The 27,363-nt window shown below is 31.2% G+C and overlaps 1 protein-coding gene across 7 annotated transcripts; it reads left to right on the top strand.

The window, feature by feature from the left end:
* The first annotated feature begins 9,797 nt into the window (after positions 1 to 9,797).
* Positions 9,798 to 23,834, top strand: LOC133703883 (uncharacterized). 7 transcript variants are annotated; one of them, XR_009843953.1, is made up of 11 exons: positions 9,798 to 10,098; positions 10,948 to 11,019; positions 11,655 to 11,744; positions 12,762 to 12,804; positions 13,000 to 13,106; positions 13,437 to 13,532; positions 14,734 to 14,805; positions 22,262 to 22,501; positions 22,590 to 22,659; positions 22,871 to 22,937; positions 23,395 to 23,469. XR_009843953.1 is itself a non-coding variant. In XM_062128605.1 (11 exons), exons 1-10 carry the CDS (start codon positions 9,919 to 9,921, stop codon positions 22,910 to 22,912), a joined length of 963 nt encoding a protein of 320 aa, XP_061984589.1. In that variant the 5' UTR covers positions 9,801 to 9,918; the 3' UTR covers positions 22,913 to 22,937; positions 23,395 to 23,834. The 7 variants fall into 7 exon arrangements, 6 of the variants coding, with proteins under 6 accessions (XP_061984591.1, XP_061984589.1, XP_061984588.1 ...); XM_062128605.1 differs by having other exon boundaries at positions 9,801 to 10,098; positions 22,262 to 22,452; positions 23,395 to 23,834; XM_062128607.1 differs by lacking the exon at positions 22,871 to 22,937 and having other exon boundaries at positions 23,395 to 23,474.
* The last annotated feature ends 3,529 nt before the right edge of the window (positions 23,835 to 27,363 follow it).

The raw sequence follows: 27,363 nt of genomic DNA, 5'->3' as shown, positions 1-27,363 counted from the left end.
AACATCCCACATCAAAAGAAGAGTGTCCAGAGCCGGGGCATATTAAGGCAGTTGGTACCTAACATTACGGGACACGTTTTGGGGCCTGTGGGTTGCTAGTAACAAAATCATGAGGCGTGGAAGCCAGGTTAAGCTGAGCCATAGCGGACAATATTCTGTAAGAGAGAGTGGGTCGGGCCTTACAGTGTCGATCAACATAACTTCTTACCATCTCAAACCAAGTACTCTCTAAGGTTGTGTACTATGTTATTGCTCCTCACAGTAGTATAGATGATGAACTTGATTGGGACATCATTTGGTTTATGACTTGTCTTAAACTTATAGAGAAATCAATCTTCTAACCTATATTTTTAAAAATATGTTTATTATTTCCCAATCATCGAATGCCCCTCTTGTGTATGGCCACATCTTAACTAGATTCTTGGTATCAAACATATTCTTAGTCAATGGTCACACATTACTTCCTTTTTTTTCTTGATCAAAGATAACTTTCTAAGAACCTTGTCCAAATGAGATCATGCCTTAAATCAATATGTTTACTAGCACAATCCTTTATCCATTTCTAGACCGACTCTCTCATCTCTTAACCAAATGATGAGTGATCTCCTTTCCACTATATGGAGCTAATAAAGAAAAATAATTGGATATTCAAACCAAAGTATTTTAGATACATTATGAGTTAACGGCAAGGAAAGAGGAAGACAATGAGGAAGAGGGTGTTACTGAGTCAACTTGGAAGGACCCTACTAATCTTTTGGATTAAGCTTAAATTCATCAACTGATGCTAGCTCTCATGCATTTTATATTTTTCTAGCTTGTTATTACTTTTATTTGTTTATATTTGAACTTGGATAAATTGATTTTATAATGTGTCAATCTTATGTGCTTTAATACTCTTTTATGCTTTTGTGATTATATTAATATTTGTTATTATATGTGCATGGTTTATTATGTATAAAGAGGAAGAAGATGCATGATATGTTAATGTATGTTGTTAATATTGTTATGAACATAATGATTATATTGGTTGAAATATGAGACATTCGTTAATGTTGTTAAGAACATGTTAATTATGTTGATTGAAATATGAGGCATGCATATATTTTTAATGTTGATTGTGTGATATATGCATGATATGTTTGCAATTTGAATGTTGTTGGAAATTTTCTAGAAAATTGTCAAATCATTTTGTATAACGGTCAGCAAATTCTTAGAAACGACAAGTCGTTTCTTTAAGACAAACCAACTTATTTAGTTGCTAGAACTTTTTAGCCACTTTATGCATTTCGGTCTTTTCTAGTTTTCTTATGACCTTTTAGGTTTGTTTAAACCTGCATATGATTGTAACATGTTTAATATCATGATAATATGAGAAGCTTCATATATTTATGATACATATTATTAACACATATTGCTAGTGATAGAGGGAACATAATTTTATTTGATATCTTTATCTTCTTATTGCATATTATTGTTTATCATCATAAAAAAAAAAAAGATTGTTAGCTTAAATGTCTTTAATCACCTATAACTTATTTATTTTGATGATAACAACAATTAATGGATTTAATATGCTTGTCCAAGAATTAATATTATAGAAATTTCTACACATCATTTGGATGCAAGAAGAACTACTTAGATGCTATATGGACTTGAAAGTGCATAAGCTTAATTTATATCTAATCAAGTATTTATGGAATTTAATTTGGCATCATAAAAAAAATATTTCGTCATAAAATATTTTATTGTTGAATTCTCATCCAAAAATATTTTCATTGTCAAAATTAATATATAGTGAAAAATACCATAAGAAAAAATATTTTATGATTTGTTTTGGTATCTATTATTAAAATGCTTTTAAATGGATAATATATATTTGGTCAACTATTTCCTTGCACTTTTTTATCACACTAAAATTTTTATATTCATTTTTCGCTAAGTGGAAATGTTGTAATTTTTTAAGAAATGTACTAAACACTCAAGAGTTATTTTACCTAAGATGCTAACTCGCTTTTTACATGCTCTTGCAACAACTCTTTTCCTTTCTAAAAATACCTTATAGTTGTTTCTCATACTTGGAAAAAACAATTAGAAGAGCGAAAATCTCCTCTCTTTTTCTCTTATTGGTAACAACAAGAAATGAGTTTTTCCTATAAATATTCAATTGATTTCATGTAAGACACCTTTTACAACTCTTCAACTCTTCAATATCTTATAATCTTACATCTTGATGCTTTCAATTTATCTTATTCTAAAAAGCTTTAATCATTCTCTTATTTTCTTGAAAAAAGCTTTGAATCTTAATTGCATCAAAATTCTTATTTCACGTTCATGAGTTAGATTATATTCCCATAAAGACTTGAGCTTAATCTTTGTAATCTTCTCTTATGTAAGGTGTGATTATTATCTTGTGTAAGAAAAATTATTTATGAAAGTGTAAATGGCACTTGAAACCACTTGGGTAATTATTTGGTTGTGAGCCAAGGAGAGGTTCTAATCTTTTCCTTGAAAAGATTGTTGAGTTAGGTTTGATCCTTAGCCCATAAATGGATTAGGTTTGAATCTTGAACCTAAAAAAAATTGTGTAATCGGTAAGGTCTCACTCTTTAAGAAGACCGTGTGTGATAGTGAATTCTTGAACGAATGTTGAAAAAGTGGAGTAAACAGTTATCCGAATCACTATAAAAATCTACGTTTATCTCTCTATATCTCATTTTACTTGTTGTTGCCAAATTTAAAGAGATAAAATTGTTCTTGAACATTGTTTGTGACTTTTTACATTCTTGAAGTAATTGAAAATTGTTTCTTAAAGTACTAGAATTTTAGATATAGCCTTAATTCACCCCTCATTAAGCTTTTTAAGTCTTTCAACTAGAAAACCTCTAATTATCTTTAAAAAATTCTATTATAATGGGTTGATTTTGCTAAATAAAGTATAAAAATCACCCTAAGACATCCTATCTAAGGTAAGTTGCTTTATGTTTATTTTATTTTTTTTATCAAATGTAAAAAAATTTATAGATCAAAACGAAACTAAGTTGTAGATCAGCAAGTCAGAATATACAGGCATGTACATTTAAAGGCTAGGGGAATAGGCTCCCTAAAACAAAACAATACATTACAAATACAAACATAGCCTAAACAGCGGCTACATAGATGGCGTTGCAGATAGCAGTAAATTTCCCCAAAAATTAACAAGAACACAATGCCTAGACAGCTAGGCAACCAGCAGCACCAACCATCAACAAAAACCCGCATAAGGCTGGACATGCACAACCATTCAGCACAGCCAGTAGCAAAAGCATGGATAACCTAGCAGCTAAAATCAATAAGCATAACAGTATTAAGTATCAATAGGAGACCCAAAGATAGTAGCACAAATGGGAGCAGATAAGAGCTTCATCAAATCTAGCAGACACCAAGATAGACTTTGGAATCACAACTGCCAAAGTAGCACAAATAGGAATAATGTTGGCTTTATGTTTATTTTTTAACAATAAGGGTTGGGGTTGTGCTTTATGTTATGGTTGCCTAAACTAATGTGTTTATGGTAAAAGGTAAAAAACTAGAAAAATCCTAAATAAACAATTTTTTGACCGGGGTGTGGAAAGGTCCAATCCTAACTTTTATTTTAAATAACTATTCTTTATATAAATAGTTATGAACTCTTTTTTTTAATGTTTGGCCTTCATAATACTTACTATGTAAGTGTATTTTGAATCACAGTAGAAGACATAAAAAAAACATTCATGAATGCATAACTTAGATATAGATAGCTTGTTTGAGACTTAAACAAGAAAAAAAAATGAGCTTTCATGCACAAAAGTTAGTCTAAGAATCAAAGATATCTTTTATGTTAACACCTTAATATATAATTACAAAAACTTTATAAGATGAAATAACATAATATTGTATATAGTCATATAAACTTATAGCTTTATATTCTAAATATATTAAGAATTTTATTAACCTACCTTTTAAATGCAATTTACATGGTTACATTTCATTCTCGGGCTTACATGACTTTTTAGCACCCTTACCTAACATGATAATTCTCCTCCATTAACATAAAAATATGAATCTACCATAGCTATAAATGCATCCCACTATTATGTTTATGGATATGGAAATATATTAAAACCCAATACATATGCATCCCAAACAAATAAAAGCAAATATTTTTTTTTTTGGATAGTTTCGAGTTGGGTATAAATATCCAAAGTTTTTACTCATCGAATAATAGATAGGGTATACATGTTGTCTGTAACAGCCTGACCCAACTTGCCATATATTGTCCGCTTTGGGCTTTATCGTCCTCACGGTTTTGTTCCTAGTGACGCGAGCCCACTTCTGAGCCTGACGCCCCAAAACGCGTACGACAAGTCAGCAACCAGCACTCTTAATAAGACCAACTACCATTCCCTCACCTGCCGATGTGAGATATTACAATCCACCCCTCTTAAGGAGCCCGATGACCCCGTCGGCACAATCGGATAGCTAGTGAGGTCGGTTCTAATACCAAATGTAACAGCCTGACCCAACCCACCATGTATTGTTCGTTTTGGGCCTTACCGCCCTTACGATTTTGTTTATGGTGACGCGACCCCTTCTGGCCTAATGATTAGTACTTAAAAGTGCATTCTCATTAAAGCTTTATATCATCATATTGTACCTAAAGTATCATTAAATTCCCTAACTAAAGCATATTTTATAATAACAAGTCTGATAATATAATATATCTTTAATTTATGGTAAATGCTTATTTTGAATGCAGGTATATCTCACAATTCAAAGGATTGATTGATGTGATTAACTACTAGATATAGTTAAACATTTGAGGAGATATCAGACAGTAACAATTCAATATCAAGACAGTAACAGTTCGACAATAACAATCCAATGTTTGTTGATGAACAATTTTGATTGTCTTAGAGGCGGAATTGGGTTCTCTTTCTTTCAGAGAACTTGTAGCCTCGTGTCTTAGCTTTCCAACGAGACCAATCTCGCTTGAAATGAAGTTCTATAACTCTAGATATAGTTTTAAATCTGAGAAAAGGTCGGACAGTAACAATTCAATATCAAAATAGTAATAGTTGGACAGTAACAGTCCAATGTTTGTTGATGAGCAATTTTGACTGTCTTAGAGGCAGAATTGAGTTCTCCTTCCTTCAGAGAACTTGTAGCCTCATGTTTTAACTTTCCAACGAGACCAATCTCGTTTGAAAGGGAGTTCCATAACTTTAGATATAGTTAAAAATCTGAGAAGAGGTCGGACATTAATAGTTCAATATCAAGATAGTAACAGTTGGATAGTAACAGTCTAATGTTTATTGATGAGCAATTTTGACTATCTTAGAGGCAAACAGAGTTCTCCTTCCTTTAGAGAACTTGTAACCTCATGTCTTAGCTTTTTAACGAGACCAATCTCACTTGAAACAGAGTTCTATAACTCTATATATAGTTAAAAATCTGAGGACAGGTCGGACATTAAATAAAATATGAATGCATGATTCTCTTTTTAAATTGTTGAATATTTGTTGCTATATTATTATGATTTTCATGTTTTAATAATATGTATTTTTGTTTCAGGACCATCACATGCACAAAAGAGTAGATCCTAGCTTATGTTCACTTTTTGTAGTCTAGGTTATAGGGAGTATACTCTTGTATTTTGTAATATTACAACTTTTATAGAACTTAATTTGTATAATTGATGTTTAAACTTGAATAGATGAAATTAATTTTAAAATCCATATAATCATGTTTCATGGATGCGTGTTTATCTCATTTATTCCCCTATAATGATTTTTGTTGTTCAATGTATGTTATATATGTTGTGGTTGTGATATTGATGATGATGTTTGTGGGATTGAGACCTTATTGGGTCGTGATTGAGTTATGAGATGTATGATATTAGAAGTGTAACCCATATGTCGATAACTTGGGACCTTCCGGTATAGGGGAGACTTTGTCGAAATTTCAGTGGAAATTTCGGTTGACTTGTATATGAGAACTGGAAAAAACAATTACTCGTACTTTTACGTACCAAATTATAGGAAAAGTAATTATAATCACATATGAAAGTGTGGGGCGTTACATTGTCAAATTTGACCAAAAACTCATTTCAAACACAAAATCCCAACTATATATTAATACATAAACTTGTATATGTAAAATATTTATATTTTTTTTAGGGTTAATAGCTCAATTTCTCCTTAAATAGCAGGGTATTTTCCTAATCAACCTTTATATCCTTAATTGAACTAATTTTATAGGTAAATTTCTAATATACTCTTCAAGTGAGATTTTCATGTTAATTCACCGAAACCAATCATGTGATTTTTACATGATAATAAGTTTATACTTGAATATAAATTAAGTTTCTAAGTCACGTGCAAATCATGTGATTAATTATGGTCAGCTAGCATAAAAATCTCATCAGAATAACAAATAAAAAACTCAACATATATCTAAATATAAAATTGATTCAATTAGATATATAATGATGGATTAGAGAAGTATCTTATTATATAAGGAGAGATTAAGTATCTTATCATGGTTTTTACCTACCCGCACACATGCATATATAAACACAAACTAGAAATATATGCTTTTCTTTTTTTATTTTCATGTTTAATAATAAAAAGTTCTTAGTTATCGGATACCAAAAACCTAATCAATTTGATATAGACTAAATTTGATATGCAAATAAAATTATAGGATCTCTTTCTCTTTTGGAGAGAATAGTGTGGAAACCAAAGATAAAAGAGAAAAGAGAGGGGAGAAAAAAAAAAGAAAAAAAATGTTGCCATATGCTTTTAACACCAATACGCACCATATCATCGAGATGAGCTCGCTGAGACATATTAAGAGACACTAAGGAAGGTAGTGAAAAGACACTGGAGGAAGCTGCATGCATCACTAGAACACAATTGCTTTATCCATATGTTGGCACGTGTAAGTCTTTATATTTGACAATCTACCCTAGTCCTTGTTTTGTTTTTTGATTTTTAAATTTGGTCTCTTAAGCCTAAGTTGTTTTAGACTAATACAATCTAATGTTATTTTGAAAAATCGAGCATCAACCACACATCAAAAATTTTTCCTCGACACTACAAGATCTCCACTTTTAAGCAACATAAAAACACTATTAAGTAGCATTCAAAATAAACCAAATTTAAAAGGGCTACAAAAATAACGGTTGATCTTCTACTTGATCGTGCAATTCAATCCTTGACTATTTAAAGAAAAAGGGGTTGAATGTTTGCATATTTGTTCAAAATCAGTTCCCATAACTCCAATTGTTTCAAATTAGTAAGTTTTTATTTAATTGGTCTAAACCGAGTATCAACCTAGCATTTTTTTTCCTGACATCCTGGGATCCCATAATCTAGGAATTCAAAACAAATAATTAAGTTAAATTCTAAATAAATGCAATTTCAAAGGAACAAATAGGAAAACAATTAAGTTGAGGGATCAAAATGAAAAAAGAATTATGAATTAGTATTGTAATCTATAGTAACATAGATATGGATGAACAATACTTTTCCCAAACCCAAAATGATAAGTATAGGATATAAAACAAGTAGAGATGGAAATAAAATTGATGTTTTTCTTTGTTTTTAAGAAGAAAAATGAGTTATTTTTTTAGGAGATGTGAGATAAGGATAGAAACAGAAAGATTATGAATTTTATTCCAAATTTCTCCTTGTAAACTTTTTAAAACTCCAAGTCATGCTTTACACTTTCAATTCTTAATGAGTGATTTTGGATGAATTATTTTTTCCAATCAGATTTGATTAAACAAAAAAAATATAAATATAAAAATTACAAATAAAATAAGAAAATAGAAAAAAAAAGAAAGAAAAAATATAAAACAAATAGAAATTTTTTAACAATGTAATCCGACCATTTTCTTCTAATAAATCCCCTCATCATTATGAATTCATTAAAACTAAAATTTCATCATTTACTATTGAAATTTAAACAATATTTGGATTTGAATCTTTGGATTAAAAAACTTCCAAATTGATTGTTGTGTGAATCTACTATTTGAAAATGGTTTTTGATGTTAGATTTGTGTTTAGACAAATAAATAGTGGAAAAAAATGGTGAGGATTTTTTAAGTTATCAACAAGCTTTTCTAAAATCTGACACAATCACCTAGTTTTGGTTATTTAAGGTTGAAGATGAGGTCAAACAATATGTCATTAGCAAAGATGACAAGTCATCTATGTATTTGTTTTTAAAATAATTAAACTTTGAAAAAAGCTCAAACGTGTTTGTTCTCAACTTTAAGCCTAATTTTTTTTTATTAATTTTTTATATATAAACAAATTTATTCATATATAATGTTTCCTTATTAATTACTTATTTTAAATTATATTTTTTTTCTATTAAATGGAAGAAACATAACTATTTACTTTTTCTAAAATAAAATATAATTATAATAAGTGTTTAAAACACATACTGAAAATAACATGCACGCAAACATAAACACAAATATATACAAGAAAAAACCTCTTTGTGCACTTATTTTATCTTGTCTCCTTACATTAAATAGAGACAAGTAAAAATAAATTTGGTATCCAAAATAAATTTGGTATACAACCTCTTTTATATTATCTTATTTCTATTGTTATATCAATAATATACAATTTCTTAAAGACTTTGGTTAAAGGTATAAGATTTTAGGGACATAAAAATAAAATTGTTAATTCCATTCTGTTTCGGTTGGAATGACTAATATACCCTATATATTTTTAAAAAATAAAATAAAATAGAATAAATATTATCATCTTACTTAGAATTTTAGATATTTTAGACTTCTTGCTCAAATCCTGATTAAGATATTATAGGTTTACTTGCTTGTTTTGTTGTGGATAATATAATTTGGTTTAAAAGTTATAAAATTTTAATTTTTGATTTTGGTTTATTTATTTTTTTAGCTAAGGAAACCAATATGAATGAAATGATTTTTAGTCATCTCTTATGATACACATGCACAAAAATATATGGAACCAAAAAATTTGCATGAGTCGTTCTGCCTTGTACTATCTAAGGAACCAAAAATTTTCAAAATTGGCTTGGTGATACTATTTACTGAATCTAAATGCTCTGAAGGAATATTTGAGAAACTAAGAAGAGATTCTTAGTTACTCTCATCCTAATTCTACATGGTAAGTTGACTGGGGATGCATAAAGGTTGGAACAATTGTGTTTCAACTCAACACATCGTTCTTGAATACAAGAAGACACCTCTAATTCTTTGTAACCGAAAGCACTTGCTAAATTTTAATGGTCAGGATTTAAATAGAAAAAATCTTCATCAGTTTGCATTATGTTATCTATTTTCAAATAGAAAAAAAATAAAGATTTAAATCTTAGAAGGGTTTTAAAAAACTTTTTAATTTAATTTAGGGGTGAAATGAGAAAACTTCAAAATATTGCTAAAAGTAATTGTATATATATAAAAAATTGTATTGTTCATGTTTTTTTTATTCATTTAAAGAACAATAAAAAAAACTTGTATTAAAACAATATGAAGTGTTTTCCAAACCATTAAAAAAATATTTTCTTGTTTTACAGAGAAAAAAATTATATTTAAGCAGAAAATCTCATTTTTTACTTCAAAAAATTAGAATATTATTTTGTTACAAAAGGTCACTTAAATTTTAGATTTGATCTAATAAACTTTTCAAAATTCCAAATTGCCGAGGGAGCTCACACCGCCACAAACCCACTGGACCTAGGGTGAAGTGAAATGGAAATGGAAATATAAATATAGGTAATAGAAACTCCCACGCGCATGCGAAGCACGTGTTCGCTAACAGTCTCTAAAATACTGAAATCACCTCCTGCAAATTATAAAATCAAGAAAGAAATACACATGAAAATTTTAATTTGATAAACAATTTAATGGCAAACCTTCCTCAATCTCTGTCGATGAACACACCTTTCGGAGGACCAAGCGCGTCTAATCCCGCCGCCGCTGGAGCTCCCGCCAACAAAGACCGGAAGATGGCATCAGCAGAGCACCTGGTTCTTGACCTAAGCAATCCTGATCTTCGTGAAAACGCCCTTCTTGAGCTCTCTAAGGTAACGAAAAAATTATCAATTACTTTTTATAAAAGAAATTGAGAATTGAGAAATTAGGGGTTTTGGTTGAAACCCTAATAATAATGAGCGGTCTCTCGCTATATTTTATTTTATTTGTTGTTTACAAGAAAAAGAATAGATAATTTCGTGAGAATTATTGTTTTGTAAGACAGCTTTAATAAATTACGATAGACAGTTGAATGGGAAGGAAATGTATGATTATTGGCTTAAAACAGATCCACCACCTGCTGGGCACCACCCATGATTTGTGGGTTCTGCTCCATTTTGTGCAGTTGAGGAAGAAAAAGGCTGCCCTGAACTAGTGAAACTTAGAATTCAAGGCATATTCAAACTTTTCTTGCAATAAAACATTGTATACTTAAACACGATGTATTTTTCGTTTTAAATCGGAGGCCATTAAAGTTTTAAATTGGTTGTCAAAACGCTTCTTCGATTTTGCATGCAAAGGAATCTTTACCTTGTCTGGCTGCATACATGTGAGGGGGAGAAACCATTTCATTTTCATTGTAAATCAGTTCTCTGTATATGCTTAAACAAGAAGAGATACATGCACGCATGCACAGCTGGACATGGTTTCATGTGCAATAGCTGCATGTAATCAACTTGTTATATGTGGACCTTGCCAATGTTTTTCCTTTTAAGTGGTTGTGCCATTTAGCTGTTGAACATTCATTTTCTGCCATCATAAACCAGTGTCTACCTTTGCTTTCATTTTTTAGAACAAGGATTTATTTCAAGATTTGGCTCCTTTCGTGTGGAATTCTTTTGGTACTATTGCTGCACTCATTCAGGTATGCCTAATAAACTTGTTTTTGTTTTTATTTTTAGAAGAGAGAATTATTTCAAGATTTGGCACCATTGTTGTGGAATTCTTTTGGTACAATTGCTGCATTGTTACAGGTATGCCATTTGAAGTTGATACTTTAATATCAGTTCCTTGTTAAATTATCCCCCCTCTTGCTCATGTTAGCATGAAGTCATCCATGTTGTGTTGTGATATATTTTATCTTGTAGAATTTCCTTTATAACCTCTCTCTCTCTCTCTCTCTCTCTATATATATATATATATATATAGAAAAGCTTGTACTAGTTTCCCTTGATCCTAATGCATTATGCTAACATAAAAAGAAATAAACATAGATCATATTGAGGACATGAGTGAGGGAATTAAAATGTTTTGTACTCTAAGGACAAAAGGGATATGCCTGTTACTTCTCTATGATCTTTTTAAACTGGGCTGAATTGATGATGTTTCTTTCATACCGTTCATGTTTGAGTTAATATTTATTGTGTGTTTATTTTGGAGCCCTTTTTATTCCAACTTGTCAACCGAACATATGTGACTGCTTTGCATGATTTTTTCATGATTTTGGTTGGAGCTTAATAAGCAAAATAAACACCACTGGTGTTGTGTAGTTCTCATGTCCTCTACATGCCTTTTAGCTTTCCAGAGATTGTAGATAAGTGTGAAAATTTTCAACTCTCAAAGTAGATGTATGTTGTTTCCTTGATTTTTGAGTTTTCCTTATTTGCAGGAGATCGTTTCAATATACCCAGTTTTATCACCACCTAACTTGAGTCCTGCACAATCAAATCGAGTTTGCAATGCTCTAGCACTTCTTCAGGTCAAAATATTTTGTTTTTGTTGTTCCTCTGGTTATTGTTATGTTTATTTTCTACTTTAATTTTTTCATTAATAATTTCAACTTTGCTTCTTTCCCTTCATTGGAAATTTATTATGCATGGATTGTCATATATTTTCCATTTAGAGAAATTATGATTTAAGATGCTGAAACACTTCTAGGTACTCGAGTGAAGCATTACATGCTCAAAAGTTCAATGGATCAATGATCAAAGGCTTCATATTCTGGGTTCTTGTACAAATCTTACCTTTATTAGTTAGGGAAACATTGTTGATGCATAATTCAAGAGTTAAAAATCAATTTCCCATGTGGCTATCTATGATGGTGATTATGGTGGGTTTATTGCCTACTTGCTGACTTCTTTGAGCACAGGGGAGATGAAGTTACTATCGAGGAAAAAATATTCTGAATCAATCAATGAAGTTACTTTTTTACAAGCACCACCTAGAAAAAAAGTGTAATGGAATTTTTTGAAATATTTAAAATATCAGAAGAATGTAATTCATAAAATAGAATTCATTTTGTCATTTATACGAATAAAGTATTATGATTATTAAGAACTCAGCAGCGCCCACTTTTTTCTGTAGGCATTTATATTTCAATGCATCTATTATAAGGTAGAAAGGAAATTATTTTTCAACACGTTTCTATAATAGGTTAAATACTTAAATTATTTTGGAGTTTTATTTAATGTAGTGCTTTCCAAAAGAACTAAAGCATTTACTGATAGTATATGAGGAAAAAGAAAATTCAAAAGAAAAAAAAACAAATAAGAAAAGAAGTGCTAGTGTAATGAAAAGACAATTTGATAATTCGTTTTTTCTTTTTATGTCTAATTTCACAACATGTTGCTTGTTTCATTTTGCTTGCCTAACTTATGCAATGTTGAAGAGTGAGCATAGATATTCTCTGTCTCTGTACTTTTACAGTTCTTTTTATTTTGTTTCAGGCTTGAAGTTATTTATGATGTTCATAATCTTTTTTTTTATTTTCTTACAGTGTGTAGCTTCACATCCTGACACAAGGATGTTGTTTCTCAATGGTAATGTTCTCGTTCTTGTTTGCTCACTTGAGTAGCACTTGAGAGGAAACTTTATTATTGTTGGTTGGATCATATGGCTTGAATTTTGTTTCATGGGAAGAATAATTTTTTTGCTATCCTTGTGGATATGATACAAGTTGATTAACTTGTTGTATGTATTCTTCTACTTGACCATTTCTTTTTTGCCCTTTGCAGCTCATATACCTTTATATCTCTACCCTTTCCTAAATACAACTAGCAAATCAAGGCCTTTCGAGTACCTAAGGCTCACTAGTTTAGGTGTCATTGGTGCCCTAGTGAAGGTACTTCAACCTTTCTGATATTCTATTCCTCAACTTCATGATCTTTATATTCTTTATCATTTAATAGTGCAATGTCTAAACCTTTTTGTACTTAACCATCATAGCTTCATAGAACAATATACTTGTTTCTCATAAAGATAATGATATATGAATGTGTTGATCTTTACATTTATCCTCATTGCCTTATTACTTGGCACAAGCATATCAATATTTATATAAACAAAAGAGTATTAGATTATGTTGATCTCTACATTTGTAGCTTATATTTTTGTTGCTTTTGTTCTCAATTAGTTTGAAATTTTGATCTTAATTTTTTTTATTGGTTACCAGGTTGATGACACAGAAGTTATTAGTTTCCTTCTTTCTACTGAGATTATTCCGCTATGTCTGCGTACTATGGAGATGGGAAGTGAATTATCAAAAACAGTTGAGTGTTGTTATTGTACATCCTTCCACTTTTTTCAAATAAACTTATGTTGATTATGTTTATTTTCACTATTTATGCCTTGTTTGGTTATTTTTTTTTGTCTAAATGCATGGTGATGCAGAATTGTCCTTTAAATCTAAATTGAGATTTGAAGAAAAGTTTGTAACTTTACCCTACAAGAACCTTGTCTTAGAGAACCAAAGTCATATGCAATTAATCACCATCACCTTACGCCTTTAAAAAGACGCAAACAAGAAGTATAAATCACAATGATGTTGATTGTCTAAATGCATAGAGATGCAGAATTGTCCTTTAGATTGCTAAATTGAGATTTGAAAGAAAAGTTTGTAACTTTACAGAACCTTGTCTTAGAGAACCAAAGTTATATGCAATTAATCACCATCACATCTTAGAACTTTACAGAACCTTTAAAAAGACGCAAATAAGAAGTATAAATCACAATGAAGATGATCAATTCTTTGAAGAGTTTGCAAGTTCAATGAAGAAGTTAGTTTGAGAATCCATCAACCACACAGAGAAAAGAAACATACAATATGCGGTTACTTTAGAGAAAATTTCATAAACTGAAAAATAATGCTAATAATTGGTTTATATAGTAGAAAACTAACTCTAATTTGACTTAATGGATCCAAACATGATAAATAGAACTTGACACTTTAAAAACCCAAAATAACTAAAATAATAATATAAAACTTGACCAAAATAAACTTTTAAATTCCACAGGCTCTAAAATAAACTAAAAGATAAATAAATAATATTGAAACTAATTAAAACAAAATCAAAGATAAATTTTGTAATGTGCTAATAGAATCAAAGCTCAACTTTAAACAAATAAATATATCACTAGAAAGTTGTGGAAGTCTGCTTACCAATGCATCTAGAATCGTATCAAAATTCTTTTTTCATTTATGGTCAAATTAGTAGTGAAAGGTCAAAAAACTAATAGATTTGAATTTTTTTATTTCAATCTTTCTATAATGTCTGGATGCTCCCCTACAAACCCTTCTTGAACGTGAATCAAAATAATCAAGATTTGTTCTTCAACCTTTGATATCCTTTTGAAGTCCATCATAGCTCATGTATCTTGAAGAAGTTTATTAATTGCCTCCTTGATCTTCTTTGCTTTAAGGCTTGTGACTGAACCCAATGGAATCTCTAATGGATTTCTTGGTGTTGAAGTTAGGATCGCATCATTTCCTCTCTCCTCGAAAGGATTCTCCCTTGAATCATTACCTACATCAAACAAAAAAGGTCAGATACATTAAATGTAACACTAACACCATATTCACCTGGTAATTTTATTTTTTCAACATTATCATTGATCTTCTCAATGATTTGGAATAGTCTGTCTGTCTCCTCCCGACATCAATTTCCTGGTTTAAATACCATCTTTTTTTTGTTTTCTTATTGGCTTTAAATGCATTTTGTTCTTGTCTTTTCAATATGTTGTACTTTGGTATGCAAATATTTGACAACTTGTGCCTTTTCTATTCTCATCAAAATTAACTTTTTCATTAACAGTTTAAGACAATAAATCCAATGGAGTTAAATGATTAAAATCATACACAATCTTAGAAGGAGAAAACTTTATTGTAGAAAGCACTCCTATTATATGCAAACTCATTAAATGACAAACAATGTTCTTAATTTTTAAGATTTTTTTGGATAATAGTTTTTAACAATTGAGTTAAAGTTGTATTTAGCATCTATGTTTGGCCTTCTATTTATGGATGATAAGTAGTAAAAAATAACAATATAGTTTCTAACTTACCCCACAGAACTTTTCAAAAGTAGCTTAGAAATTTAACATCTTTATCAGACACAATACTCCTTGAAACACAATATAACCAAAATATTTTTAAAGAAAAGATTCGTTATAGCATCATCAATTTTATGAAATAATATGAAATGTGCTATCTTAGAAAAACTATCCACAACAACAAATATTGAATCTCTGCCATAAAACAAAATCCTTTATATATCAATCCAAGGTTTCTTATATACTGGTAAAGATGTATACAAACATTGAGGAATGACTTTAAACTTGGTTTGTTTACATGCTATGCATTTATCATATATTCTTTGAACATTCATTTGTAATTTGTTGGATTTACTAGCAGAATCGAAGCCCAAATTCAAACAAATGATCCTCCTTTGTCTTGACCAATTAAAAACTCAACCATATATCATTGAAAGTTGTGGTTGTTTACTTTCCAATGCATCTGGAATCGCATCAAAATTCTTTCTGTAGCTCCTTTTATGGTCAAAACAGTAGCGAAAGGTCAAAACTGACAAATTTAATTTTTTTTTTATTTCAATCTTTTTGTAATATCTGGATGATCCTTTATAAGCCCTTCTTGAACGTGAATCAAATTATTCAAGACTTATTCTTCATTCTTTGATATCCTCTCGAAGTCCATTTTAGACCATGTATCTTGAAGAAGTTTATTAATTGCCTTCTTGAACTTCTTTGCTCCAAGTCTTGTGAGTGGACCCCATGGAATCCCTTAGTGTTGAAGTGAGGATTTGCTCTCAAATCAACATCTACATCAAATAAAGAAAGGTCAGAAACATTAAATATAGCACTAATACCTTCATTCACCTAATAATTTCACTTTGTAGGTGTTATCATTGATCTTCTCAATGATTTGGAATGGTCTCGTCTCCTCTCGGCATCAACTTAAATCTCTTTTAAGCAAGAAATCTATTTTTTCTCATATGCACTCAAATCACCTTTTTTCCTTCTCTTATTGGCTTTTAATGCATATTGTCATTTAATTTTTCAATATGTTGTTGTACCTTTGTATGCAAATCTTTGACAACCTGTGCTTTTCTATTCTCATCAAAACTAACTTTTTCATCAACAGTTTAAGACAATAAATCGAATGGAGTTAAATGATTAAAACCATACACAATTTCAAAAGGAAAATTTTTTGTTGTAGAATGCACTCTTATTATATGCAAACTCATTAAATGACACAATTTTCTTAATTTTTAAGATTCTTTTGGATAATAGTTTTCAACAATTGAGTTAAAGTTGTTTTTACCTGTTTGGCCTTTTGTCTGTGGATGACAAATAGTAAAAAATAACAATTTAGTTCTTAACTTACCTTACAAAACTTTTAAAAGTAGCTTGGAAATTTAACATCTCTATTAGACACAATATTGCTTGAAACACAATGTAACCAAACTCTTTTTCTAAAGAAAAGATTCGCTATATTTGTTGTATAATCGGCTTTATGGAATGATATGAATTGTTGCTATCTTATAAAACCTATTTACAATAAATATTGAATCTCTATCTTTTTTAGATCTAGGTAACCTTAAAACAAAATCCTGACATGTACCCTTGGTTTATTGGGTATTGGTAAAGGTGTATACAAACATTGAGGAATGCCTTTAGATGTGATTTGTTTACATGCTATGCATCTATCACACATTCTTTGAACTTTTATTTTCTTGTTAGGCTAGTAAAAATGCTCATGTATCATATACAAAGTTATAGCTACCCCAAATGTCCTATTAAACCGTCCTTAGAAGCTTCTGCAAACATTTAGACTCACACAATCTCTTATGTTTAAACAAAAATTCATCATGCTTAAAATACTTATCAAAGATCGAATGTTCACATTGTCCATACACTTGACCAAAGTCATCGTCATCCATGTATAATTCTTTCACAACTTACCTTCAAGACAATGAATCCGCAACGATGTTTTCCTTACCTTGCTTATACTTGATGACATATGAGAACATCTCAATGAACTCAATCCACCTGGCATGTCGTTCTAAATATTCGAAGAACTTGTCTTAAATGAAAGATATAAATCAAGATATCATCAAAATAGGCAACAAATCTCCAATGAAAGATCTCAACACATGATTCAATAACCTCATGAATGTACACGAATGTACTAGGGGCATTAATCAAACCAAAAGGCATCACTATCCTTTCATACAATCCATATTTAGTTTTGAATGTTGTCTTCCATGCATCTCATTCTTTCATTCTAATTTGATGATAACTATTTTTCAAATCAATTTTAAAAAACACAGAAGAACCATGTTACTTATCAAGCATATTATCTAATCTAAGGGATATGATATCTATACTTTACAATAATGTTGTTAATGGCTCTACAATCAATGTACTTACGTCAAGTATTGTTTTTTTAGGCACAAGTAAGACTGGAACTGCACAAGAACACATACTTTCTCAAATGTACCATTTCAACATCAACTCTTCTACTTGACTTTAAAGCTCCTTAGTCTCATCGGGATTATTTCTATAGGCTAGCCGGTTTGGAATTGATGCTGATGGCACAAAATCAATTTGATGTTCAATCCCTTGAATTGGTGACAAACAACTAGGGATCTCTTAAGAAAAGATATCCTCAAATTCCGTATATAAATTAAGGTGTTTCCCTAATTTTTCTAGACACTTTTCTCACCATTATTTTCTTCTCTCCACTCTTGGCCTTCCATATGTTTTCTTTTTTTGTGGCCAAAATCTTCAAACCTATTTCTAATGGCTGAAACTCTCTCCTCAATTGTTTCACACTTATAACTCATCTTATTTCCACTTGGCCTCACACATCCTCACCATTATTGTTTATAAATTCTTGTTCAGCTTCCTAAGCTTTCTTAAACTTTAATTGATCCACGTACACTTGCCTTGATGACAATGAAGCAAGTGTGTAAATCTTTCCATATTTCTCCACAGTATACCTATTTCTGAATCCATCATGCATGATCTTCCTATTAAATTGTCAAGGTCTCCCCAACAATAAGTGTGCAGCATTCATAGAAACAACACCACATACAATCTCATTCTTAAACTTTCCTACTATGAATGAAGCCAAAACCTGCTTAGTCGCCCTAACTTCTCCATATTCATTCAACCACTGAAGCTTATATGACTTAGCATATTTATATGTATTTAGGTTCAACTTTCTAATTAAAGTTGGGCTAGCAACATTAGTACAACTACCGTTATTAATTATCATACTACATATTTTATTATCAATGTAGCACCTAGTATGAAAGATATTCTACCTATGTTGCTCTACATCCTCTTCATAAACTTGAACACTCAAAGATCTTATAACCAATGACTCTCCTTGCACAACATACTCCACATCACTACAATCATCAAGCTTTGACATCCCCTTCAAATGTTCCTCACTAGCTGATTTCAGCTCACCATCATCTCATATAACCATAATTCTATTATTTGGACATTCATGTGTATAATGTCCAAGCTCTTAACATCGAAAACACCTAATCTCTTGCTTATGCTTCGATTGAGCAATATTTTTTTCTTTTTAATCCAAAGTCGTAACTTGCTTCCTAACAAAGGAAGGTTCTCGGCTATTTTAGGTGCAGTTATTGGTTTCATCTATGTATTACTCTCTCTTCTAAAATTCAACTTCCAACCCGAAGAGTAACTCTAATTTCCACCAGGTTTTGTTCTATTTTTCTCAGTTGTTTTTCAACTTTTATAGCCAAGTGTATTAGCTCTAGTCATAACTACTTTCATCTCTTTAAAAGTACTCATCCACACTTCTAGAAACTTGTGATAAGGTTTGCATTTTATTATAGATCTCTCTATAATAGTGAGTAGATACAAACATTTTCCTCATGATTGTTTTCATCTCCTCCTAAGTTTCTATTTTTCTTTCTTCATTACACCTTCCACTTGTAACATCATTCATTATAGTCGTAATGGTAGACATTTCAACTTCCTAAACCTTACGACTAAGAATGCCTTGTCCATTAATCATTTCATCAAATTTGCTCATTAATGCCCTCCATAATAGCTTTCATTCTATTTTGTCTTTCCTCCATAGTTTACTTTTTATTTTTGTTTTCAACACTTCAAAGACATTGAAATAAAGGTTAGTAGCAAAAATGTTTCCTCGCACAAACCTCATGTGTGTAATCTCACAATAAAATTCACTCGCGTTTCACAATTTATTCGGTTTTTTACTTTAATAGTCTCGCTACACCTTTTACTACTATTCTTGTATTTTGTTTCTTAAAAGTAATTTAGCAACTTATCAAACAATTAACCAAACTATGCGCAATGATTTCATTTATATTTAAAAACTCAAGAATCAACAATTATTCAAACTTTTCAAAATAAAACTTGAGGACAAGCATATGAGTAGCAATGTAAATTTGTGCGAATATAATGATGAAAATGAAGACATGAAATAAAAACAAAAGAATTATTATTAAGAAACAATGAAAACTATGAAATTCAAGAAAATTAAAAAAAAAATGATGCGAGAAATCAAGAAACTAAAGAAATTGATGCAAGATAATTCTATTCTACCCAAATTTGCATGGAATTAATTAAGATCACCAAGAATTTTCAAGACAAGTTTTGGCTAAATCCTAGTTGATGCAAAATCCAAAATTTCTGAATTTCTTCTCCAAGAATCATTTCAAGATTGTGATTTTGATTCTTCCTTTATTCTTTATATGTGTGTGTGTGTGTGTGTGGGATTACTCAAGTCATAAAGATGAACACAATTGGTTGTTTTGTATTTTCAAGGCCTTTTCCTATCAAAACCAAAAAAAATTTTGTATTAGCTGAAACCTTAGAAAGAAGAACAACCAAGAAAAATAAGAAAGCAAACCCTAGATATGACAAGATTTAAAGAAAACCCTAGATATAGCAAGATTTGAAAGAAACCCATAATTACCTGTAACAATGAAAATTAAAGAGATATAACCTGAAATTAGCCATGCTCTAATACCAAATTGATGTGGAATTGTCTCTTAGATTGTTAATTTGAAGTTTGAAGAAAAGTTTGTAATTTGACCCAATAAGAACCTTGCTTTGAAGAACCAAAATTATATACAATTGATCACCCTCACTCTACGCCTATAACAAGTCGCGAACGAGAAGTATAAATCACAATGAAGTTGATCAATCATTTGAAGAATTTGCAAGTTCAATCAAGAATTTAGTATGAGAACCTCCTAACCACACAGAGAAACAAAGCACACAATATGCGGTAACTTTAGAGAAAATTTCATACACTTCAAAAATAATGTTAACAATTGATTTATATATTAGAAAGCTAATTCTAATTTGATTTAGTTGATCTAAACATGATAAATAGAACTTAACACATTAAAAGCTCAAAATAACTAAAATAATAAAATAAAACGTACCCAAATAAACTTTAAAATGCCACAAGACCTATAATAAACTAAACTAAAAGATAAATAAATAATAGCCCAACTAATTAGAACAAGACCAAAGTCGAATTTCGTAATCTGCTGGCAAAATCGAAGCTCAACTTCAAATGAATAGTTCTCCCTCGTCTTAACGAATTAAAAGGTCTATCATAAATCACTAGAAAGTTGTGGATGCCTACTTTCCAATGCATTAGGAATCAGTTCAAAATTCTTTTTGCAGCTTTATTTATGGCCAAAACAGTAGTGAAAGGTCAAAACTAACAGATTTGAATTTTTTTTATTCCAATCTTTCTGTAATGTATGGATGTTCCCTTGCAAGCCCTTCTTGAACATGAACCAAATTAATACAGATATGTTCTTCAATTTTTAATATCCTCTTGAAATTCACCTTAGCCCATGTATTTTGAAGAAATTTATTAACTGTCTTCTTCAACCTCTTCAACCTCTTTGCTCTAAGTCTTGTGATTGGACCAAATGGATCTGTTAGTGTTAAAGTTAGGATCGCATCACTTGGTGATAATGGATTTATTCAATTTTCTTAAAAAACAACTTGTTCACCACTCTGGAAAATGTCCTTGTTCAATGTATTAAAAATATTATGTTTTAGATTAGAGTTATTATGTAGAAAAAAGAATTCCAAGTTAATTTAAGTGTAGAGTTAATTCAACTTCTTTATTAGCACTTTCTTGCTCAAATAATGAAATCAATGTTAATTTTTAGGCAGCGCATGATAACTTGCTCAAATAAAATAAATTAATATTTCGAGATAGAGAGGACATGTTCCCTTGTACTTCTTATTTTGATTTGAAATGACAAAAATTCACTCTAAAATTGTCACATGTTTGTGTCTCTCCAGCCAAAATGTTTATGTCACTTTTAAATTTATCCCTTGTGTTTTGGGACACTAATCAAATACAACCTTAGTCTTGATAAGGTTCAATGGCTTGTTTTCAAGACCAATGGCAGCAAAAGATATCACATACCTGTATAATATGCTTTTAACAACCTAGATTTCAAGAAAGATAGCCTTACCTAAATTTTGCTTACTATTTTTCACATATCAAAATGTTAAAATGGGTTTTATCTATTCTGATTTCTTGATGCCAGCTCAGAAATGCCTGCCTGCCACCGTTTTTGTTGCTCCACTTGATTCTTTTGGTTGCTACGCAGCTGCTTGCTAGAATTCTGAGGTTGCTAATATATATCTTCTTCAAAGTTTCAATCTGTGCTCTAACTTTCCAACCAATTATGTGTACACTTGGGTAAATCATATGATTTTTTGTTGAAATGTAATGGACCTGAAATATCTATGAGATGCTATGTTTAAAAACAGATTACGGACTTGTAATTATCATTTTGGCATGTGACTGTTAGCTACTATACAATAGAGTTGTCTCCTCTGTTCTCAAATAACAATGGCTTGTCACCCATACATGTGATAAGATAAATAGTCATATTTATTGCTCAGCAAGCATTTTTCCTTTTCTGTTGGCAGGTTGCCACATTTATAGTTCAAAAGATTTTATTAGATGATGTGGGCCTGGATTACATTTGCACCACAGCAGAACGGTTTTTTGCAGTGGGCCGGGTTTTGGGGAACATGGTTTCAGCACTTGCTGAACAACCCTCGTCACGGTTATTAAAACATATCATCCGATGTTATCTTCGCCTTTCAGATAATCCAAGGTTTTTACACTTCCAAATAAGCAATGGCTCCAAGCAGCTACCTGGCTTTGTACTTTCTTCTTGCATTGAATTTTTTATGATTTGTCATTTGTTGACTTCATATTTTCATTTTATTTTTTTTCACTTTTGGAATTCAGGGCTTGTCATGCATTACGAAGTTGCCTGCCAGACATGCTGAGAGATGCTACCTTCAGTAGCTGCCTTCGTGTAAGTAAAGCTTAAGCAATTGTTCATAGTCTATTGCCTCAGGACTCATTGGGAGGATGGTGATTTTTAGCTAGTGAATCTTGACTGAGACAAGTACTGTAAGGCCTATATATGGTTTGAAATTCCTAACTAGCAGTCAAGCAAACTTCTGTAGTGTTGCTTAATTATTGCCAACACTGATTGAGATTCTACTTCTGCATTGATTATGCAGTTTTTGTTTCTGCAGGCATTGGCAATAGTAACCCATCGATAGAAATATCACCCCTGTAGTTTGCTATGTGAGTGATGGGCTGTTGGATTGAATTGCATGAGTTTGATTGTTCTGTAGATAAAGTTGAACGTGGCATATATTCTATGTTTAATCATAACATGAGTTGTTTTAGTGGAAAACGTGGCAGATCGCTAGTTTAAGTCTTAAGCTAGTGTGGCTTGAGATGGGGATTATAATTATGACACAATGATTAACCAAGTACATGGTTCACTGACATTGCTAACTGCAACACGTGTTTATGTGAAAAATTTGATAGCTGCGTAGGATATCAAATTTATTTGTTTTCCATGCCACAATATTTTATTGTGTCGGCAATATTAATATTTGGAGTTTCAAATGATGTATAGGTTCATATTTTTCGTTGGAATAATTTTCAAATCAAGTATATCAAACCCTCCCCCATCCCCCTTCTTTCTTCAGTGGACACCTAATTTCATGTTCTTTGTAAATTGTAATTTATCTAGGAAGATCCAACAACAAGGCGATGGCTGCAACAGTTGCTTCACAATGTCGGAGGGAATCGGGTTCCAGGACTTCAGGCTGGGGGAGGATTTGATCATATGCTGGTGAACTAAAACCGCAATTTTCTTTTGGTTCGGTCAGTTGTTGCATCACTTCAAGACCTACTATACTCCTTTTTGATGTGAGAGCATTTCTGGTAGCTGTAATTAACACCCAGAAGAGGATGCGTTGGAAAACAAAAAAGCTATTCTAGTTGCTGACTTGTTGCTATGCCAATTTTAGTTGCGATCATATAGCTGGTATTTGTTCATGTATAATGAAAAGAAAACTCACAGCTCCAGCTGTTCATGTTTAGGGTCACTTGCCGGTTGGCATTTGGACTCGGAAGGTACAGCATAAATTAATTTTTACATATTTACTAGTCTTTACTCCTTAACATCAATTCCGCTATTTGCTGCACTTTTTTTTTTTTTTTTTGTGGCTTTTGGTTTATTGGAACTTTGTTTTTTCCCATTCTCAATGAACACCAAGTTCATTCCTTGACCTGTCCAATTTAATTTTATCCCTTCCATTTTTTTTTTTATCGGTTCTGAGCAATCTGATCAAGTTGTCGTTGCCCCACCAGACAGCGTACAAAATCTGGTTCTTTCACAGTTGGGGGTGTTTTATCATGTGGCATGGGATAGAAAGAAGACGGAAGAATCCAGCACAAACAGAGATCACGACTCCCGCAACTGTCAGCATATTTGGGACCTATACTGATTATTGCTGTGGTACATGCAATCAATACTGAGAAAACTACAATGCATATTTTGCATGATTGCCAGGTTGCTAACAAGGTTTGGAAGAAAAGATTTCGCGCCAGTGGGACCTTTCAATATCACATGAACAACATCAGGTAGTGATTCAGGTTTCCTTTTATTTTTTTTTCAGTTGTGATGGAGATGGAGCAGAAAAAGGGCTATGCTATGGGCTCTATGGTATGCCAGGAGCACTCTTTACTTTCAAAACCAGAAGTCCTGCTAGAAGCATTATTAAGATAGCTAACTCCACCTTGTCAGCATACAAGCAGGCCCTGACTAGTTCGTCTCGCTCAACACAACACCGACATCTCTCACTGGTTTCCCCCACGTGAGGATTGGTACAATATCACCATAGACATAGCTTTCATGCCAATATTTATGGAGTTTGGAGCTGTCTCCCGTAATTTTTAGAGGGCCAGATTATGTTGAACAACCGTAAACATATTATAAACTCCAATAGAGTGAAATGGGTGAAGCTTTTGTAGGGCTCTATGGGTTAGTGCCTGGTCCCTGGACTTGCACAATATTGTTCTTGAAACAGACTGCCTCTCCCTGATCTAGGAACTTCCAGTGACGTTGTTCGGACAACTAACTACCTTGAACTGGTTCCAGATGACACCCTTAACTTCTCAGCCAAGTTTCAGAGCTTCTGTGCTGCCTATATCCGCCGGTCTAACCGCAAAGTTGCTCATTGTTTAGCTTGTCTAGCTAAAACTATTAGTGATGAACTTGATGAACCATGAATGCAGTGGCTTCAGCCCACCTTGATTTGATGTACCTTCTGTTTCTCTTGTCAAATGAAAGCTCTTGCAAAGTTAACCCAAAAATAGAAAGGGTTGCTTCGACGTATCCTATTACCAGGGGAGTGGAACAGAGTTAGATTCAATGGGTTATATTGGTGGTGTAACTGAGCAAGATTGCCTGCATCAAGTCACGCTATTATTTTTTTTGCTTCCACTCATCAGTAACGCTTATTATATAGCCCACTGATAATTTGGAATCTAAAAATCCCTAGGCAAACCCATTGCATAATTGAGACAACACCTTTTCATAACTTAATTATGCATTTTCTTTTATAGTTTACATGCCATTATTCAATTAAGGCTTATGTGGCACCCACACAAAACCAAAAAATTTATTCCCTCGAGACCGTCATTATACAAATAATATATATATATATATATATATATATATAAAGAATGCCGCTTTTCACACCCATAAAAAATTGTTCGTTGTTGTTCAATTTTTTTTTAACTGTGTCTTTTTTCCCTAAACCAATGACTAATTTCTTGGAATTTCTTAAAGAAAAAGAAATTAAAAAACAGAGGATAAAAGTACAAATATTGGCCCAAAAAAGTTTGTTCTTCCTTGTAAATTCACACTATCCCTTGTGTATATCATCATTATTTGTTCCCCCTACTGCAAAGGGTTTTCTGATAAAACAATTTTCTAACAACACTTCGTTTAAAAATTTACTTTGAGGACAATTGATAAAAATAAAAAATTAAATGGAGTGAACTCAATTGACCTTGATCGAACCAAGTTCTCTCTCCCCTTCCCTTTTGTCCCTCCTCCCTCCCTCCCTCCCTCTCCTCTTAATTTCTTTTTATTATTACAAGTTACAAGCCTATTATAACTCTTTATAGAGAAATAACAGAGAAATAGGTTGCCACATTCTAGATTTTTTTTCATATTTTTTCAGATATAAAATGCCAAGTTTTAACATGAAAAAATGATAATTCTCTATACAAATAAAAAAAATATCTTACTCTCTCTGCTTACTATCTTTACAAAATCACTACTTAAAAACCCTAAATTAGTCTTGGTATCAAAGGGGTTTTTTGCATGTAAAAAGAAATATCTTTCGTCAATAAAGCTCAAATTCGATAAAGTGTTTTTCAAATTTCATTAGATAACATCCCTAAAAAATTCATAACATAAAGTCAAAAATATAAATCTAGATAAAAAAAAACATGGATAAATTATAAAACCTTCCATGAGAAATTAAAAAAATTACATGGACAGTCTAAAGACAAAATTCTACTTTTGCATTCAAATTTTTCGTGATATTGTTTAGTCATTCCCATGAACTTTATCTGTATTTTGGGTAAAAAAAGGGTTTTTTTTATAACATTTTCGAACTTCTAGATGGTTCTAGAATGGCTCAAGAGTAATTTATTAAAAAAGAAAAGGAATGTATGGTTTAAAATGATTAAAATGATTAATTATTTAAGGATAAAATTAAAAAAAATCAATTTAAAAAGAACATAATAAAGCAATACAAGTTAACTAGTTAAATTTGCATCCTTGTTTATAAAACCTAGATAACCTTATGAAAAACAAATTAATTAAAAAAGAGCATAAAAAAGACAAAGTTAATCCATCAAACTCATAACCTGGGTTATCATACCAATATAATCTCATAGAAATAAAATAAAAAAAATGACTTAATTTAACCCGGGTTAACCTACCAAGTCTATGACTTTAGTCATGAAACTAAGATAACCATATAAAGAGCAAATCGGAATAAATTATGAAGCTCAATTCTCAATTGCTGCTGTCAGACCTAATATTGAATGATGAAATTTGTAAAAAATTTATTTAAAAAAATAATACAAATAAATGAGTTAGAATAACCCGGGTTAACCCATTAAGCATTATTCTCAAGTCATGAAACCGAGATAAAACAATAAAAAGAAAACAAAATAAATCATGAAACCTAATTTTCAATGAAGCATAATATTAAATAATCATATTGGAAAAAAAAATCAATTAATAAAAATTAAGTCAATTGAGTTAATCCGCCTAACTTGCAACTTGGATCATGAGATAGATGAGAACGACCCAATAAAAAGAAAATTCAATGTCGAAGAATCCATGACCCGAGTCATGAGACAGAGATGATCTCTTAGAAAAAATATATAAAAAACAAACTGATTTAATAGTGGTTAAAATGTCAAAACCAACGACCTTGATCATGAGACCAAAATATCCTTATATAAAATAAATCTAAACAGATTATGAAGCTTAATTTTCAACTAACCTAACATTAAAAAATAAAATTGAAAAAAAAACTCAATTAAAAATAAGACAAAAAACAACCCGAGTTTACTCAGGTTAATTTTTTAAGCACTATTCTCGAGTTATAGGACTGAAATAACATAATAG

The sequence above is a fragment of the Populus nigra genome, chromosome 9, assembly GCF_951802175.1.
Source record: "Populus nigra chromosome 9, ddPopNigr1.1, whole genome shotgun sequence".
Taxonomy (NCBI): Eukaryota; Viridiplantae; Streptophyta; class Magnoliopsida; order Malpighiales; family Salicaceae; genus Populus; species Populus nigra.
Note: the sequence above shows the minus strand (reverse complement) of the source record. Positions and strands in the feature narration are given on the sequence as shown.

Coding starts and splice junctions, on each gene's coding strand:
- LOC133703883 (XM_062128603.1), top strand. CDS start 9,919: ATGGCAAACCTTCCTCAATCTCTGTCGATGAACACACCTTTCGGAGGA. Junction 12,805..12,999: donor AAGGATGTTGTTTCTCAATG/GTAATGTTCTCG, acceptor TGCCCTTTGCAG/CTCATATACCTTTATATCTC. Junction 13,107..13,436: donor TCATTGGTGCCCTAGTGAAG/GTACTTCAACCT, acceptor ATTGGTTACCAG/GTTGATGACACAGAAGTTAT.